The sequence below is a fragment of the Euwallacea similis genome, chromosome 12, assembly GCF_039881205.1.
Source record: "Euwallacea similis isolate ESF13 chromosome 12, ESF131.1, whole genome shotgun sequence".
Classification (NCBI taxonomy): Eukaryota; Metazoa; Arthropoda; class Insecta; order Coleoptera; family Curculionidae; genus Euwallacea; species Euwallacea similis.
This window is the reverse complement of record NC_089620.1, coordinates 2,697,052-2,712,191: the sequence shown is the minus strand read 5'-3', so window position 1 is coordinate 2,712,191 and position 15,140 is coordinate 2,697,052. Positions and strand designations below refer to the sequence as shown.

At 34.5% G+C, this 15,140-nt stretch overlaps 1 protein-coding gene across 2 annotated transcripts in view; it reads left to right on the top strand.

The window, feature by feature from the left end:
• Positions 1-15,140, top strand: part of LOC136412694 (calcium/calmodulin-dependent protein kinase kinase 1) — a 72,506-nt gene that overhangs the window by 34,179 nt on the left and 23,187 nt on the right. The window contains exon 1 of one of the 2 annotated variants that reach the window (XM_066395858.1): positions 9,182-9,452. The exons of the other annotated variant lie outside the window; for it this stretch is intronic. Within the exon in view, the coding sequence (XP_066251955.1) occupies positions 9,428-9,452 (25 nt within the window). The 5' untranslated portion in view covers positions 9,182-9,427. Of the gene's footprint in view, positions 1-9,181; positions 9,453-15,140 lie in introns of those variants that run through there. 2 annotated transcript variants of the gene reach the window in all.

Genomic DNA, 15,140 nt, shown 5'->3' with positions numbered 1-15,140 from the left:
TAAACTGGACTTGAGATTACCTCTTTTGTGCAGTTTCTTGATGGTTAAGAACCTAATTTAAAGTTCATTTTGTCCTGACACACGATATTCCTAGGAGAATTCAAAGTAATCAAATCCTTTTTGCGCTATACGCTTCTGGATTTTAAAGCTCCTGCTAATACTTGTAAGATTGGCGGTTCATTTTCCGGGATATGGATATGAGGTTACACCTTGGAACGCAGCAAGTAGTTGTCAGCAACAACTAGGATTTCTAGGGTTTTCGTCTGAAGCCATAATCCGGGTTTTAAATTGAGGGGGTCAGAAGCCAAGAGGTCCAAGTCGACTTTTTTTCAAACAGGACTTAAGTGCAGAAATTAAAACTTAATATATGCATTTACTTAGTGCCAAAGAGATTCAAGTATAAAGTAAAAGTTCATGCTGTCGTCATCAGTGAAAAATCGTACTACTCACCGTACTTCAGGTTTTGTATGGAGCTAAACGGGTCCAAGTACACCTGGACCCTTTTGCAACCAAGGCAACTCGTCAATTTCATTTCTTTATTATTAGTTCTGTCGGTACTTTCTCACGTATCAAAATCGTAAAAATAGCGATTTGGGAAAATTTTTTATTTGAAAATGTATACATCAGACAACGAAAAAGATAGGTACTTATTAGAAGGAAAAATTTAATAACTTATCGACATATTCAAGGTTATGATTAAACATTCTATAGTTTTTATTCGAATTTATATATTTATAACCTTTTAAATTTAAATAAAAATACATACGCAATCATGTGTACTATTTTTTTTTCTAAGTAATTTTTGAAATATTATCGAATTTGGACGAAACTTGGTACTTAAGGGTTTTGTAAGATGAGAAACTTAAATTTTATCTTAGTTTTACTCTTACATGTAAAGCCCTATGATTTTAAGTCCATATCAGCCGCCATGGATAACATAATGAAATTAATTCTTAAAGGACTAAATAAAATGTATTGGCTCCATTTCAAAAAAGAGCGTCCCTTCAAACTGTTTTTTAGAGAAAATTATAATACTGATTTTTCTTTTGAAGAAATTGATTTTTCTGAAAAACGGCGTTGCGTGGTGGACTTACTACAAAAATAACACTACTAATAAAATTTAAAAAAAAACAAACTACGGCCCTGTAAAAACAATAATAATTTAAAACATTTTGAATTTATTTTAATCTTAAAATAAAAGCAGAATAATAGTAAGCAATCTCAGATAAAAAATGTATGTATTTCTGACGATTAGATTTTTTAAAAGTAAAATTAATTTGAATTAAAATATCTCAATATATACAACCTATATTTTAGTACATGGAACCCTTGGCTTCTAACCCCCTAAATTATTCGTGGCACTCATACGGTTCGTAAGAATTTATATTTTGTTGCTCTTAAAGCTGAACTGTCTAGTAAATTATTAAGGTACCCATTTAACTAGTAAAAGTTTGTATCCTCCATGGCAAAATTTAGCAAAATTTTATGAGCCATGATAAGAACTTGTAAACTAAGTTAGGACATTTTTATTAGGGGATCCATAGACGATACTGCAAAATTTTAAAACTTTTAATTTATGGAGTAATTTGTCCACATGAGTATCACTTTTATTAAATCCCACGGCAGTCACTTGAACACCTCGTCCTTAAAGGAAAAGTTTAAGGGTAAGCAAGATTTACATCTTATAGATGTAACTGAGAGTGAGGGGTTTGACACCTAATTCTACTAACAACCATAATGATTGATGATAGTTTGAGTGGTAACATTTTTTATTCAAGATATCGATACCATCTCAATTTTTTTAGTTACAGACCTGACATTTTAATTTCACATTCTCTCATATTTTTTTGCTTCAGAAAGATCGATATATAGTTTGCGTTTTATAATTCAATATCGTCATCGACATTTTCTGGTGATGTTTTGTATGACACGACCTTTCACAGTTCTCCAAATAGAAGTAACCATTGGAGGTATATCTGAAGAACTGGGTAACTAACTAAAAAGTTCATTTGTGCACTATTTTTAGGTTCAGGTTAGTTCGGGTTATATCGATTTTTCAGCAATAAAACGCGCTTTGGAAATATGAAATAACAAAGTGTAGTTCATTGCCGACCGTAGGAGCAGTTGTTTCTGTTTACCTCTTTATTTGTTGCTGACAAGTCGATGATTTTTGTACAAGTCAGCTACGAATGTCTTTTGAGGTTTCATTATTTTTTCGAATTTGCAGTTAGTGTAGTCTTGAACCTCTTCAACAGCTCTTGTCACGGGCCGAAATTAATTGTTGCGGGCAACTTCCTGCAGTCCTAGCAGTTGAGCAACGAACTTTGATTAAAATCCATTGTCCTGAGATCTCAAATTAATACACACTTGAATCTCCACAGCAGTTCATGTTTCGAGTCGAAATTACTTGTTGCAGACAACTTTCCGAATTCCCAACACGTCTCCTAAGAAAGCTTATTAAGATTTCATTATTCTCGTATATCCAGTTTGTATAGGTTGGCTGCTTCACTAACTCTTGTCCTGATTTGAAATTAATTCTTGTGGACACATTCTTGCACTTCCAGCAGTTGCACAACAATTTTCCATTAAAATCAATTGTCCTGGGATTTGGATCGAGTCGGAATTACTTATTAAGAGCAACTTACTCAATTCCTAACACGTCGACTATGAATTCTAGTTAAGATTATATCCTACTCGAATCTGGAGTCGATGTAGTTTTAAACCTCTGCAGTGATTCGTGTTCTTGACTACGAATTGTCATTAAAACATCATTGCCCTCGGATCTGCAGTTGATACAGTCTTTTACCTTATGACCAGATCTAGAATCTATATCGATTATTATGAGGGTATCAGAATATGGAGGGCTTAAAATTAGCCATGCTCAAGGCCTCTTCTTGTTGGTTACCTTCTGCTTGCTCGATGAGCCAGGTGATTACTGAAACTAATTAAATCTATCCGAACTCCAAAAAAAAGTTCTGGATTAGAGAGGAAACTTTGTAATCTGTATTCAGCACAGCCAATCAAAAACATTCACCGAGTTTTGAACAAAAAAGTCTCATACAGGGTGGTTTAAAATGTGCTACATGTGTCCAAAGCTTGCCCATGGTTTTATATTTTCATAATTGAGTTAAAGTTTTTCATAACTTCATCAAAACAATCAAATAAAGGATACTAAAATGCTATTTAGGACTGAATTATTAATGTGCCGCCAACTTTAACTGCAAATTAATTGACACAGAAACGTTAAAATTGAGCCCAGGTGTTGGCCAGATTTTTCATCTTTCTCACAACTAGCTTGATGTTAAAGTTAATAGTAAATTAATAATTTTGCTTTAAAGTCGGAGGCTCATGCGTCCAAAATTGGACGTCCAACCTTTGAAAAATCTCATTGCTGATTAACTTCAGAAAATCAATTTTAAACGCACAGCGGTTTATATGGGTTTAAAATGACTTAACCAGAGAAATAACAGCTACAAATATAGAGGACAGTGGCTGGATTGTAAGACTAAATTAAATCTTCTTTTCGGGCATGACATGAAGGTCAACAAAGGAGGAGTAATTTCGGATATAGGACGTCGGATATCGGACGCATGCGACTCCAGCTTTAAGCGATTTCCGATAACTTTATCCGTAGGTACTTAATATACAGGATAAGGGTAGGTTAATATTTTCTGATCCTTTTTAACAAATGTGTTGGAGGGACGTTAGATTATCGGCATCTTGAGGTCATATTGGTAAATCCATACCGAATTTGCCTTTTGAAGTAACCGCCAACCGCATTTGAATACGTCATAGGTCCTTACGTTTTCAAATTTTGTGTTTTTAAATTTAGGGTAAAAATCATCACTATGCTGTTGACTTGGCCAACAGTTTAGGTCGTCTGTTTTAGGATGGTATAGAATGCTGCATTATTGAAGTGGGTCTCGGGATTCTATTGTTTCTGAGGTTGCATGGTCGGAACTTCTAAAGAAATTGGATTTTTACGTTCCTTTGCGATTAACTTTAATGCAGCGGTGCCATTCCCTGTATATAACGGGAGCTACTCGATCCTGTTCAAGTGAAAATATAATTTATGTGTAGTTCTGTATACAGAGTATTTGAGGTCTAGTGATTTTATTTGTAAGGGGTAATTAATCACGAAGGAAACTGATAAAATCTAAAACACCGCAATCATAGTTGCATAATAAGAGACATATGTACTTCCAAAAACTTATTAATTAGTTGTTGTTTCAGTTTACCTTCGTTTTTTGCTTTAAAAAATTGTTTTAAAAATCATATTTACAAAATAAATACATATTTCTTATTGTGTTACTTTTGCTATTGGGTTTCAGGTTTAATCAGTTTCTTTTCCGATGATCAGTCACCCCTTAAAAATAAAATTACAAAACTTCAAACTCTCCGTATAACAACACCTAAATTTGCTTTAGCGGTTTTTAGATTTTTTACAGTTTTATTTGAAACGTTTTAACTGCTGATATTGAGGATTCAAAACTCACATGTGTGTAGAGGTCGCATTAACTTCCCACAAAAAATCACTCTGGTGACTCATTCTTGGACCTGAAATCATTAGCCCCATTTTACTAGAAAAAAATTCACAGGGCATTTGTATTTGATTGGACATCGTTTGAACGGGATCAAGTCTGCCACATTTTCAATCGTTTCTCGATTAATCATTTATTGATAATATAATGATAGATAAAATTAGGGCAAAGCAAAAAATATACTGTATTTGCAGTAAAACGAGGTATTTCAAGGATATGGTTTCATAAATATTTAAACACATTTAAATAACTGTAGGTACTATGTTTGTCTCTCATTTAAAATCATATTTGAATTGTTAAATTCCGAAGCAGGAATGACGAAAAAAAATCGAAAGAAGGGATTAATGGTGACTTGTTTCCTAATACTGTCAGGTAAATATAATTCTGTGTTGAAATACGCCACTGAAAAAGCAATACTTATTAAAATATGAGACTTCAACAACGAGGGCCCTTTCGAGGAAACGACGATTTATTTGCCCCAGGGATATTTTCTAGCTTCCATTCAGTCTACGTCATTGACCTAATTAGATGATACTAGTTTACCTTTTGTTTTAGCCAATTTGTAGGAAATTTTAATTGCGACTTAATTGCGGTAACGTTTACCCCCAATCAGTTCCCTTGTAAACCGTCTTAAATAACTTTTTCCCCATAGAGCTCTTTTATTTCGTTTATTGAATAGAGCTTCGAATAAATTTAATAACAAACGGGAAATAGGAAATGGCTCTATACCACAAATGGAACAGAATTTTAGATTACTTCTTCTATACAATTTCCTGGTTAAGAAATCTAATTTAAAGTTAATTTTGTTCTGAAACAGTGCCACGATATTCCCCATAGGGCTCTCACATCACATCCTCGGTGCTCTCAGACAACTTCGAAGAACAGCATCATAAATTAAATTTGTTTATTAATTTAAAACATGCTTTTCGCTTGTGCAAACGTTTTTATCGCCACGCCAATTTCCGCATATTGTATGCAGTACTACTCATTAAAACCATGTCGCAATATGTCACGTCTTGTAAGATAAATAGACAAAGTAATTAGCAGTTTTATTCTAATGACGTCGGCTATGCAAATCTTTTGTAATTGAACGTATTAGATATTCTAAATAATCATTTTCCTGTCCTGCGGTTGCCTTTAACGCATAAAATGTTGGAGAAGTTGACAGATATTGAATATAGTTATCTTGCATAACCGGTTTATTAACCGCTATCTATAGAATATGAACCGGTGATTAGAATGCAAATTCTCCTTTTTTTATATGAATTTACCCGATAAATGCCCACTATGGCAGCATGTCGAAACTAAATCATGCTGTAAAAGCAAAAAACGCGTAAGGTTCCAGGTGATCGCGAGCAATACTCCAAAAGCTCATAAAATTCTTAAAATGTCTTTTAGAGCCCTTTAGAGGTAAGTGATGGTTATTGAACACAGAGAGAGAGAGAGAGAGACGACGGAGGAACACGTAGAATCTGCAACAATTTATCCAGAAACCGCCAACGGTCTTTGCGGAGCCTCTGTCGAAACAAATTATGGCTGTTTCTTGGTTTTCAAAGAGAACAGTTGGTTTTCTCTAAGAAATGAGTAGTGGCTTTTCTAAATATTCAAATGGAAAGTTTTGTTGCCAAGAATAGTCCAGATGTTAAATAGTATCTTTTTGATGCGCCGAGTTCTAATTTTTGACATTCAGCTCCCGGTACAAGTACTTTGCACTTAGGACTTTAATTTAAGTTCATAATTTCCATTAAATGCTTGTGAAGTTCTTGCTCAAGCAAATAAAGCCTCTAACGGCCGCTTAAAGGGTGTGACGTGGAACAAAAAATACACGAATACTGATAATTAATAAGTAATGTTTGTATGTAATAAACTTCAGAAAATACCCATGTTGGCTTGAGAATCAAATATCCTGTCGCAACTAAAGTCTGTCCACATGTTAAATGGATCTTTTCCTGTTTGGAAATTTGATATGTAGCCGCAGTATTACATGACAACCACTTTTATTATATTAAGGTTGATGAAGTAGAAAGATACAAGTCAATACTTCATAACAGTAACACTCCTCATCTTTACGGTTGCTCCTGAGACATACAAAAATGACACACTCTTAAGACCTATCGTTAGCAGCATAATGTGTCCCAACGTCGTAAATTTATCGGAAGACACAGTGCATATAGCATGCAATGAGTCGTGGTGACATAACTTCTTCTGATTTTGCTGCCATGGATGAGTATCTCATTTGCTAAAAACCTGAACGTTGTAACAAACAATGTCGCATTAAGCTCTTTTAAATTATTGCAAATATCTATTGGTTCACGACAAAAATGGACAACAAATTTTGGCGGCCAGTTCAAATGTACAGGCTTGATAACCAAGGATTGTATGATATAAAATCTTTATACATTTCAACTAACCTGTGAAAGACCCATTGTGAGCCATTTCCCCAAAGGACATTAAATACCTCTTAGGGAATGTCCTGTATTGTATTTGTATAATACACACGACCTACCGGACCCAGAAGTGGACTACAAAGGCCCTGCTACACGGTTCTTGATGCACGGGTCTTGATTTTATATCTGTACGTACATAATTTTAAAGCCAATTCCTTAGGTCCAAATAAGAAAAAACACGCCTATGAATATGTATCCAAAAATACCTCCTAAGGGCGCCTATGAAAATTACAGTGCAGATATAATGTCCTTATTCCTGCCTACTGAATTTCAATAAAGGGGTATGTCAATACTCTAGTTCTGCACTAAGTTTCCAACAGAAAAGGCTATTAATATCTCTCCCAATAGATATGGAAGCCTACTATTCTGTACCCGGGGGTTATATTTGCTAGAAATCCATTGTCTGCTTCAGAAAATCTGCGTCGCCATCAGTGGCATAGGATGAATTAAGCTCAACACCGACAACTTTACTTTTTGAAAAGTGAGATGAAAATCAGTGCAGCACCGTGCATTGAATTGTAAAATCGCCGATTCCTCGGGAAAGGTGAATTCCACGTTCTTTCCTGATAAAAATGTCCGGAAAACTTATTAGCTCTTCAATTTACAACATTCCCCAAAACAAAAAGATATCGTCAATTTCTGGTTCAGGTCACCCTTGGTTCTACGCCACTGATGGTTATACGGATTTTCTGAAGCCAAAAGTCTATTTGTAGCAACAAATAACCCTCGGGATTAGAATTTTATCCATATATTTGCTATCCACTTACTAAGTATATTTATTTATCCTTAGAAATTGGGTATTGATATTTTTAGCACGTGTACCTTCTTCGTATGTGTAATAGGGCCAAGGATGGCAGAAAAATCAAGGCTAATGCATGAGATACACTTAGTTAGTGGACCCTAGCTCTTAACTGAATGCTAAATGCTTTTAGAGTGCCCTCGATGTGTTGGAAAAAAATACTGGGTTTAGAGTGAATAATGCATGCTTAGAAAGTTGGGTTCACACCTTTCTTTTCCACTTTCTATGCAGATCTTATGTGTTATGCATTGTACTAACCCAGTTTTAGCTGCTTGTAGCCTGATGTCAAATATGCTACAAGTAAACTCTTAATAAAACTGCTACTCTCATCTATTTATTTTGCAATTGTTTATTTTCCTCAAATCCTCCAGGGAAAGAGCCTCGCTCTTCCCTCGGTGGACTAATTCCAGTTAAATTCTCGTTTTACTACACCTCAAAAAAAGCAATAAAACCAGAAATATGCCACAGGTAAACTCGTACTAAAACCGCCTCTCCCATCTGTTTACAATTGTTTATTTTCCTCAAATCCTCCAGAGGAAGAACCTCGCTATTCCCTCGGCAGATTAATTCCAGTTTAATTCTCGTTTCACTAATCCTCAAATTAAGTGTAAAAAATTAATAGAGCCATTTATGCATCAAATTCGTTTCCCAGCCCGGATTCCTAATCCTCTCATGGATCTCGCCATTGTTCGAATTTCAAGAAAAATATCCACATTGGAGTTCCAGGCAAATGTAGGTCATCCTTTGCATCACCAATGAAAATAGAAGGTAATTAAACCTGCTTTCTGTATTAGATGCCCCATCAGCTGGATATCAATTACTTGCATTGGCCTCCCTACATTCGAATTAATTATTACTAGCTATTAGTATATAATTGCTTAATTATCGAGTCTGGGATGCGGATTATTTCTACGTGTTGTACAGGGTGGTCATATTTGGTCCGTTTTGCCAGGAAAACCGCATTTCCTGGCTAGATTAAGAAAAATTGCATTTAGATATCTATCGCTCTTTCGAAGGTACAGGGCGTTTTTGGAAAACTTTTTTTCTTTTTTTAGAGGTATCTTTGTGTGTAGGGTTTTCATGTGAAAGCATTCCAAATCCGACCACCGCGTATATCTATAATGCGAATAAATAGAATGAAACTTTGAGCTCGAAGCATTAATCACCAATAAATAAACAAACATTTGTTTATGTCGCAAATATTCTTAAGTAAAGAAGGTCATCTAATAAAGATATCTTTGGATCCCTTGAGGTTAGCAGCAGCATTTCTTATTACGCCCCTGCCGTTAGGACCGTAAAACGCTATAATAGACCATCAACTTAGAGCTCTCTCCGATTGGTCAAGTGTCCAGCTGGCCCACGTCGCCCACTTTTTCAAACCAAACATCTTCGTAAAATGGAAAACATCCTTATCTCTCGTTTGTCACACATTTAAATATTCATAAGAGTATTATTAATAGTCGACTGTTTGTTGTTAGTGTAGGGATATCATTGGCGGTTGTGGAAGCCGGTTGTGTTTTAGCACATTTTAGTGTGTTTTTAATTGTCGATAGGCAAACACATGTTTCGGACAATTCGAATCCTCAACAGTGTTAATTAGTTGAGTTAATTGGACAATTGCGTTTGCGTTTTGGTGGGCTATGGACGCGACAACTGACATTATTCGTAAGTACATTCGCTTTTTTTAGGGTTTTTTCGGGTTTTGTAGCTGAAAAAAGGTGTCTCTTAAAATTTCTCAGCTGAAATTTGCTTTGTTGTTAATTTGATGTTTCGTTACGCTTAGAAGTAAATACAGGGCATTGCGGAATGTTTAAAGGTTTTTTTGAGCAAGCAAATTTGAAAACATAATACAAAAAAAATGTTCATAAGGACCCTTACAAGCTACAAAGTCGACAAAATATTTGAAAACAATCCGGATTTATATTCCGAAATTTTAATTTAACCATTTGGTCAACTGGTGGTTTTAGCAATAGTCAATTGATGAGTTTTAACATTTAATGTTTAAACTATCGACATGAACAACGAATATACTAAACCAATTTATCTTTCAATGCATTGTGTTATCTTACAAGTTCAAGGCAAGAATGAACAAAATGCGGATGTATAAATCACTAGAATTCTGATATAGAATTTAAATGGAAAATCGCAATTTGGGGCTTATTTAAAACAGTTTTCAAAAAATCTGATTAAAATCTGAAATATCTGATTTTTCATTGTTCTGATCCAAATAACCAGTTTCCACAGGAACATTTTCGATTGAAGTTGAAGATAAAAGTGGTAAAAGGCAAGATTCACACAGAATTGTTTTTTTTTACATATAGAGCGGTCTTTGTCGTTCGTTCTTCTTTTTATAATTTCACAAAATGCTAACTAAATTTGAATAAAAAAACAACGTTTTGGCATGGTTCCTTAGAGAAGCTGAAGAGTTTTAAAATGATGTGTCATTTGACCCATGTTTCCCATTTAAATAAACGAAAGGTTGCCATCCCTGCGATATCGTCGACTGAGGGTGAAAACTTTTTAATTCTTCGTCTTCCCCCTCCATTCTAAGGTCGACGTGTTTCAGCATTTTTAACTTTAGTTTAGCGTAGAAATTTAGGGCTGGCAAATTTTTAAAAATACACCCGGTATATCTATCATTATCAATATTTATATTTAGTGATAAACACGAAACATCCATCGGCATCGAAGGTATTGGAGACCTAGCATATTTCCGTATTTCCATTGACTCCCAGCTATTTTTAGCCAAATATGAAATCAACAAGTTATTTTTTTGTTAATGCATAATATATGTACTCGTATCAACGGACAAATATATTGTTTTCCAAAGCAGAGTTCCAGATCTCGATTCTTTATTTGTTTATTGACCTGTTTAATATTCTAAAACAACAATGTGTTATTATTTATCTTAAGACGCTCCAATCTCAAAACGATAAGAAATTGCCGAACCGGATTTTAGAGCACTTATCCAACAATTTTACCCATTTCAAAGGCATCGCACGAAAGTCATTCGCTTAACTTTTGACAACTTACTAAAGGTAATTATAATTACTCATCCAATGTTGTAAAACTATGGAAAAACATTTTCAAAAGGGATAAAGGTGCTTCGTTCAAGCTCTTTCATTGTATTGCATTCCGTCCACTTTCCAGCTTTCGAGCTGAAGCTTTTGTGCTCGCTTTCCAGTTTGAGATCGAGCTTTTTGTTATTTGCAGCAGACTTTGAATTTCGAATTATATTTCGGATTCTTTGTAAACTATTGAAAGGAGGAATAACTTATTTTGATTTTCAGTCGCCTTTGCCTGGTGCTTTGTGATTGCAAGAATATGATCAATTCCTCTAGGTAAAAAACCCTCAATATGTTTGGATCTAATTTCTGTCGGATTTTTCCTAGTGAACTATCAGGCTTTCTGATCATAATTTGCGAAATGGGTGAACACAAGGTAATTCATAATTAATCAAATTGTAATTTGCATTCATGAATTCTAGAACCTGGCCAGTTTCTGCTTGTCTAGACAGTAAGGGCAAAGTAAATATATTAGTAGTTGGAAGCGTGATTTAAAAAGTTGTTAGATTGCGATAGTTAATCATTTCGTGTTGATGTATTGCTGCACCAGTTGCAAACGTCATTTTTCTTGAAGGGATTTTTGCAGAAAAATTATAAAAGCTGGTTAATGCCTATAAATGAATAACAGATATTGTTGAAGTTCTACCTGTTCCTAAACAGGTGAGTAATGATCGCATTATGGCAAGCTGTAATACAGTAATACCCACTTTATCAAATATGTTTACTTGTAAATTTCCTTTTCAAAGAAATCGGTGTTCGTCTTCAGCCAAGGTAACAGTTATCTAACTCTTAGATATCTAAGTATTTGAAATTCGTAACAATTGTAGCGTTAGCCCCATTGAAGTGTATTTGAAGGGTGGAATTTCATTCTGCACAAGTGACGACAGCTGCTCAACTCTTGACTTTGTTGAACGCGGACAATATACTTGAAAGAGTAGGTGGTATCAATACACCTGATTGTCGCAATTTATCTCGCTAACAAGCTCATAATATTTTATTGTAGTGATTTCAGAATGCACAAAATGTTTCAAAACACGCTTGAAGCCCTATTCAATGCATTTTCTATCGCTCTCTCGCGAGAAACCGAACTTAGCCATGAAGTATAATTATTTTTGATATTAAAAAAAAAACGTGATTTTGTGCCGTCAATAGCGGATTTCATTAGGCGACCACGCCTTGCTACGGTTTTGCTACGAGTGTCAACGTCAAGAAAAGAAAATCAGTTAACCTCCGACGGCTACTCAACGGCGACTCAGCGCCAACGTCAGTTCCGATCTCATATACAAATGCGGGAATTAAATTTACTGTTACTTACTTTTCAGTGTTTGACTCTGAGCCAAATCTGAATCCAATATTGTCTTGATAAATCCGCCTTAAGTGCTTCCTCCTTTTTTCAACTTTGGGGCCCAAAAACTTCTGGATGACATGCACAATTGAAAATAAATTGTGGAAAATAACTACTTGGAAAGATTTCAGTTGTTGAGCAAAACTTGATAAATATTTTAAAATCCGGGTCAGCCACATAATTACAATGCAATGTTTATTATTTTTGTTAATTTGCTGCTAAATTCCATCGTCCTAAGACAAGTTTTTGTTATGAGTTCCGACGAGCCGGATGTTACACACGCTTTTTGTACTTTCAAAATCTGATAATTTTACGGATATTTCGAAATGCAAAATGGTAAAATTGCAATGGAAAGTTGCCTAGCAAAAGGCCTCAATTTTTGATTTTCGGCTTATTAAAATGGATTGTGTCTCAATCAAGCCTTCTAAAGTACATCTCTGTTAACAATTTAATAAACTAATAAATGTAATAAAAATTCAGAGGAGTGGAACGTTTATCGAAACAGTAACGCTATAGTTTGAAGAAAAAAACACTAGGAATGACGCAAATATAATATTGTGGTTCATATATCATTCTAGGACACGAGTTGAACTTTAGAAGATAATTACGTCCATTCAATTTAAACCAAATACTGATTGATGCGTAAGCTGCTTATAATTTCAAAGATAATTTTTGGTAATGACTGGCCGATGATTTTCTGATCGAAATTTGATATGGCACTAAAGATAATATGGTAAAATTAAATATTCGCAATTACGCTGGAGGCAAGGTAACTGAACGTATACAATCATTTTGCAGTTATGTATACGCGTTAAATCACCTACATCAGAGATATATAATTTCGCTGAAAGTTAAAACGTTTTTTTATTTTTATACTGAAACGTAGGTACTTTACCTTCCAAAACGAATGAGGAATTTCCAGTTAGTTATCGTAATAATAGAAATACCTCCGAGGGTATATTTCATTGTTAATCATTACCTAGTATGGACAAAAATAATAGACCCGGATTTTTGGTGGTGACACAGAGCACCAGAACAGTTCATCGTGACCAAAATAACATTTATAAATTAAAACCAAGAATAGGTATTTGATAATGTATGAAATGCGAAGCTAAAACGAAACTATTGTAAAATAAACTGTTCTAAAATACTTTATATTTAATTATCTGCAAATTAGCCCTGTTAAGCTAATATAGCCTATATATAGCTAATATATAAATGAAGCATTTATTTTTCAAATTTCGGCCATTTCCCACAAGAAAAAACAATTACTTTGAGTCTAGGATGCGATCTTTAACGCATACCTCAAACATACTGCAAGGTAACTAAATATATTAAATCAAGGTAACTAAATGAATAAATACACGTTAAATGTTAATAGTGAAATAAAATCAATAATATGCGCAGCTCTATCTGGACAAGTGCTCAAAAAGAGTAACAATTGATTTACAAAATACAAATATTCTTCTAAATTTGTAAGGCAACTTTTCCATATGGACAAATATACGTATAAAGTAATATTAATTGACATACGTAAAAAAAGAAGTTATAATAGTGTATTTAAGATGTGCTGTATTTGATATCTGACTAGATGATAGAAAGTTTTGATAATATTTGATCGAACAGTGATCTGAGCGATAATTTGAATCGTCCATAACACATGAAAATCTGTGACATGATACTTGTTTACTGGTTTTACAGCGATTTAAAGCAGAAGCTATGGTCCAGGTTGTATAAAAAATTACAGTGTAGTAGAGTGGAGTTAATAACGAGTAGGGCCCCCTTAGAGGAAAATAAAGTCTGAACGTGCTATACATATCAATTTTACGATAAAAGAATATAATAAGCATTTTCTTGCGTTTTAAGTGCTGGGCAGTACTTTCTCAGACGAAGTGCGAAATCCCATTCCCTTCGTTCTTGATCTGTAGAATTCGTTCTATCAAGAACCAATAATTTCCCGCTAATTTTTTAACCAGAATTAACTTGAACTAACTTCAATTTATAAATTTCCTCCCTGTTACCAGCTAACTTAGCTCAATACTTCAAAGTACCGGCGACTAGCTCTTTTTATTTTCCATGGAAACCAAAAAACCAGCAATAGCACTAAGCGCCTAAGAATCAATGTCCAGGTAAGTTTACCAGAGAGAGATCTTACGGAGATTTTACAGAGATCAAAGGAAGCATTAAAGCAAAATATTCGTTATTTAATGAGCGCACTACTATTTTGGTGGATGTGATAGAAAGTTTTTCTGTTGAGACCTGGTGAGACCGAAAGAAAAACTGCTAAATGCATTTTTTTTATAAGTGATGGAATCATTTGGTATAGGACAAGGAAACACCTTATCTCATTCAAGCAAGGGCCGACGTTTCTAATTCCACGAATCAGTAGCCGAAATATTTGTTTTTGCGACTTTTATCATTCCATTCGGTTCGGTCTCACTTTCGACTTTCTCAGTGGATTTTTGGAATATGCGACATCTATTTTGACTATGTTTTCCTTTTGGATTTTCAGTGAAAATGCGCCGTCTGGCCATGACGTTAAATGTGCTTAAAATTCTTAACTTCTAACACCAGTTTTATAAGCTTTCTCTCCTTATACATTAAATTTCAATAGTTTAGAGTTGGTTAGCGTTTGTTTATTCTCTTAGATTTATTCTGATAAGGAATTATTGCTCCTATTGCGGGTTTTTGGCTGACAAGTCAATAAAACCTATGGACTTTATCGAAAAACGGAGTTAACTGCGTTATGCCATTCCCCGTAACAGAATGCGATCGACTTTTTTCCATCAAGCTCGGCCTATCTACACTTACAAGCTCCCTTTAATTAAATTACGTTAGCAGTTTGTGAGATATTAACGATATTATAGACACAGAAATGTCTACTGCAATATATTCTCTTTAACGATATTTCCTATTACCGTTCTCGATATATGTACATATTCC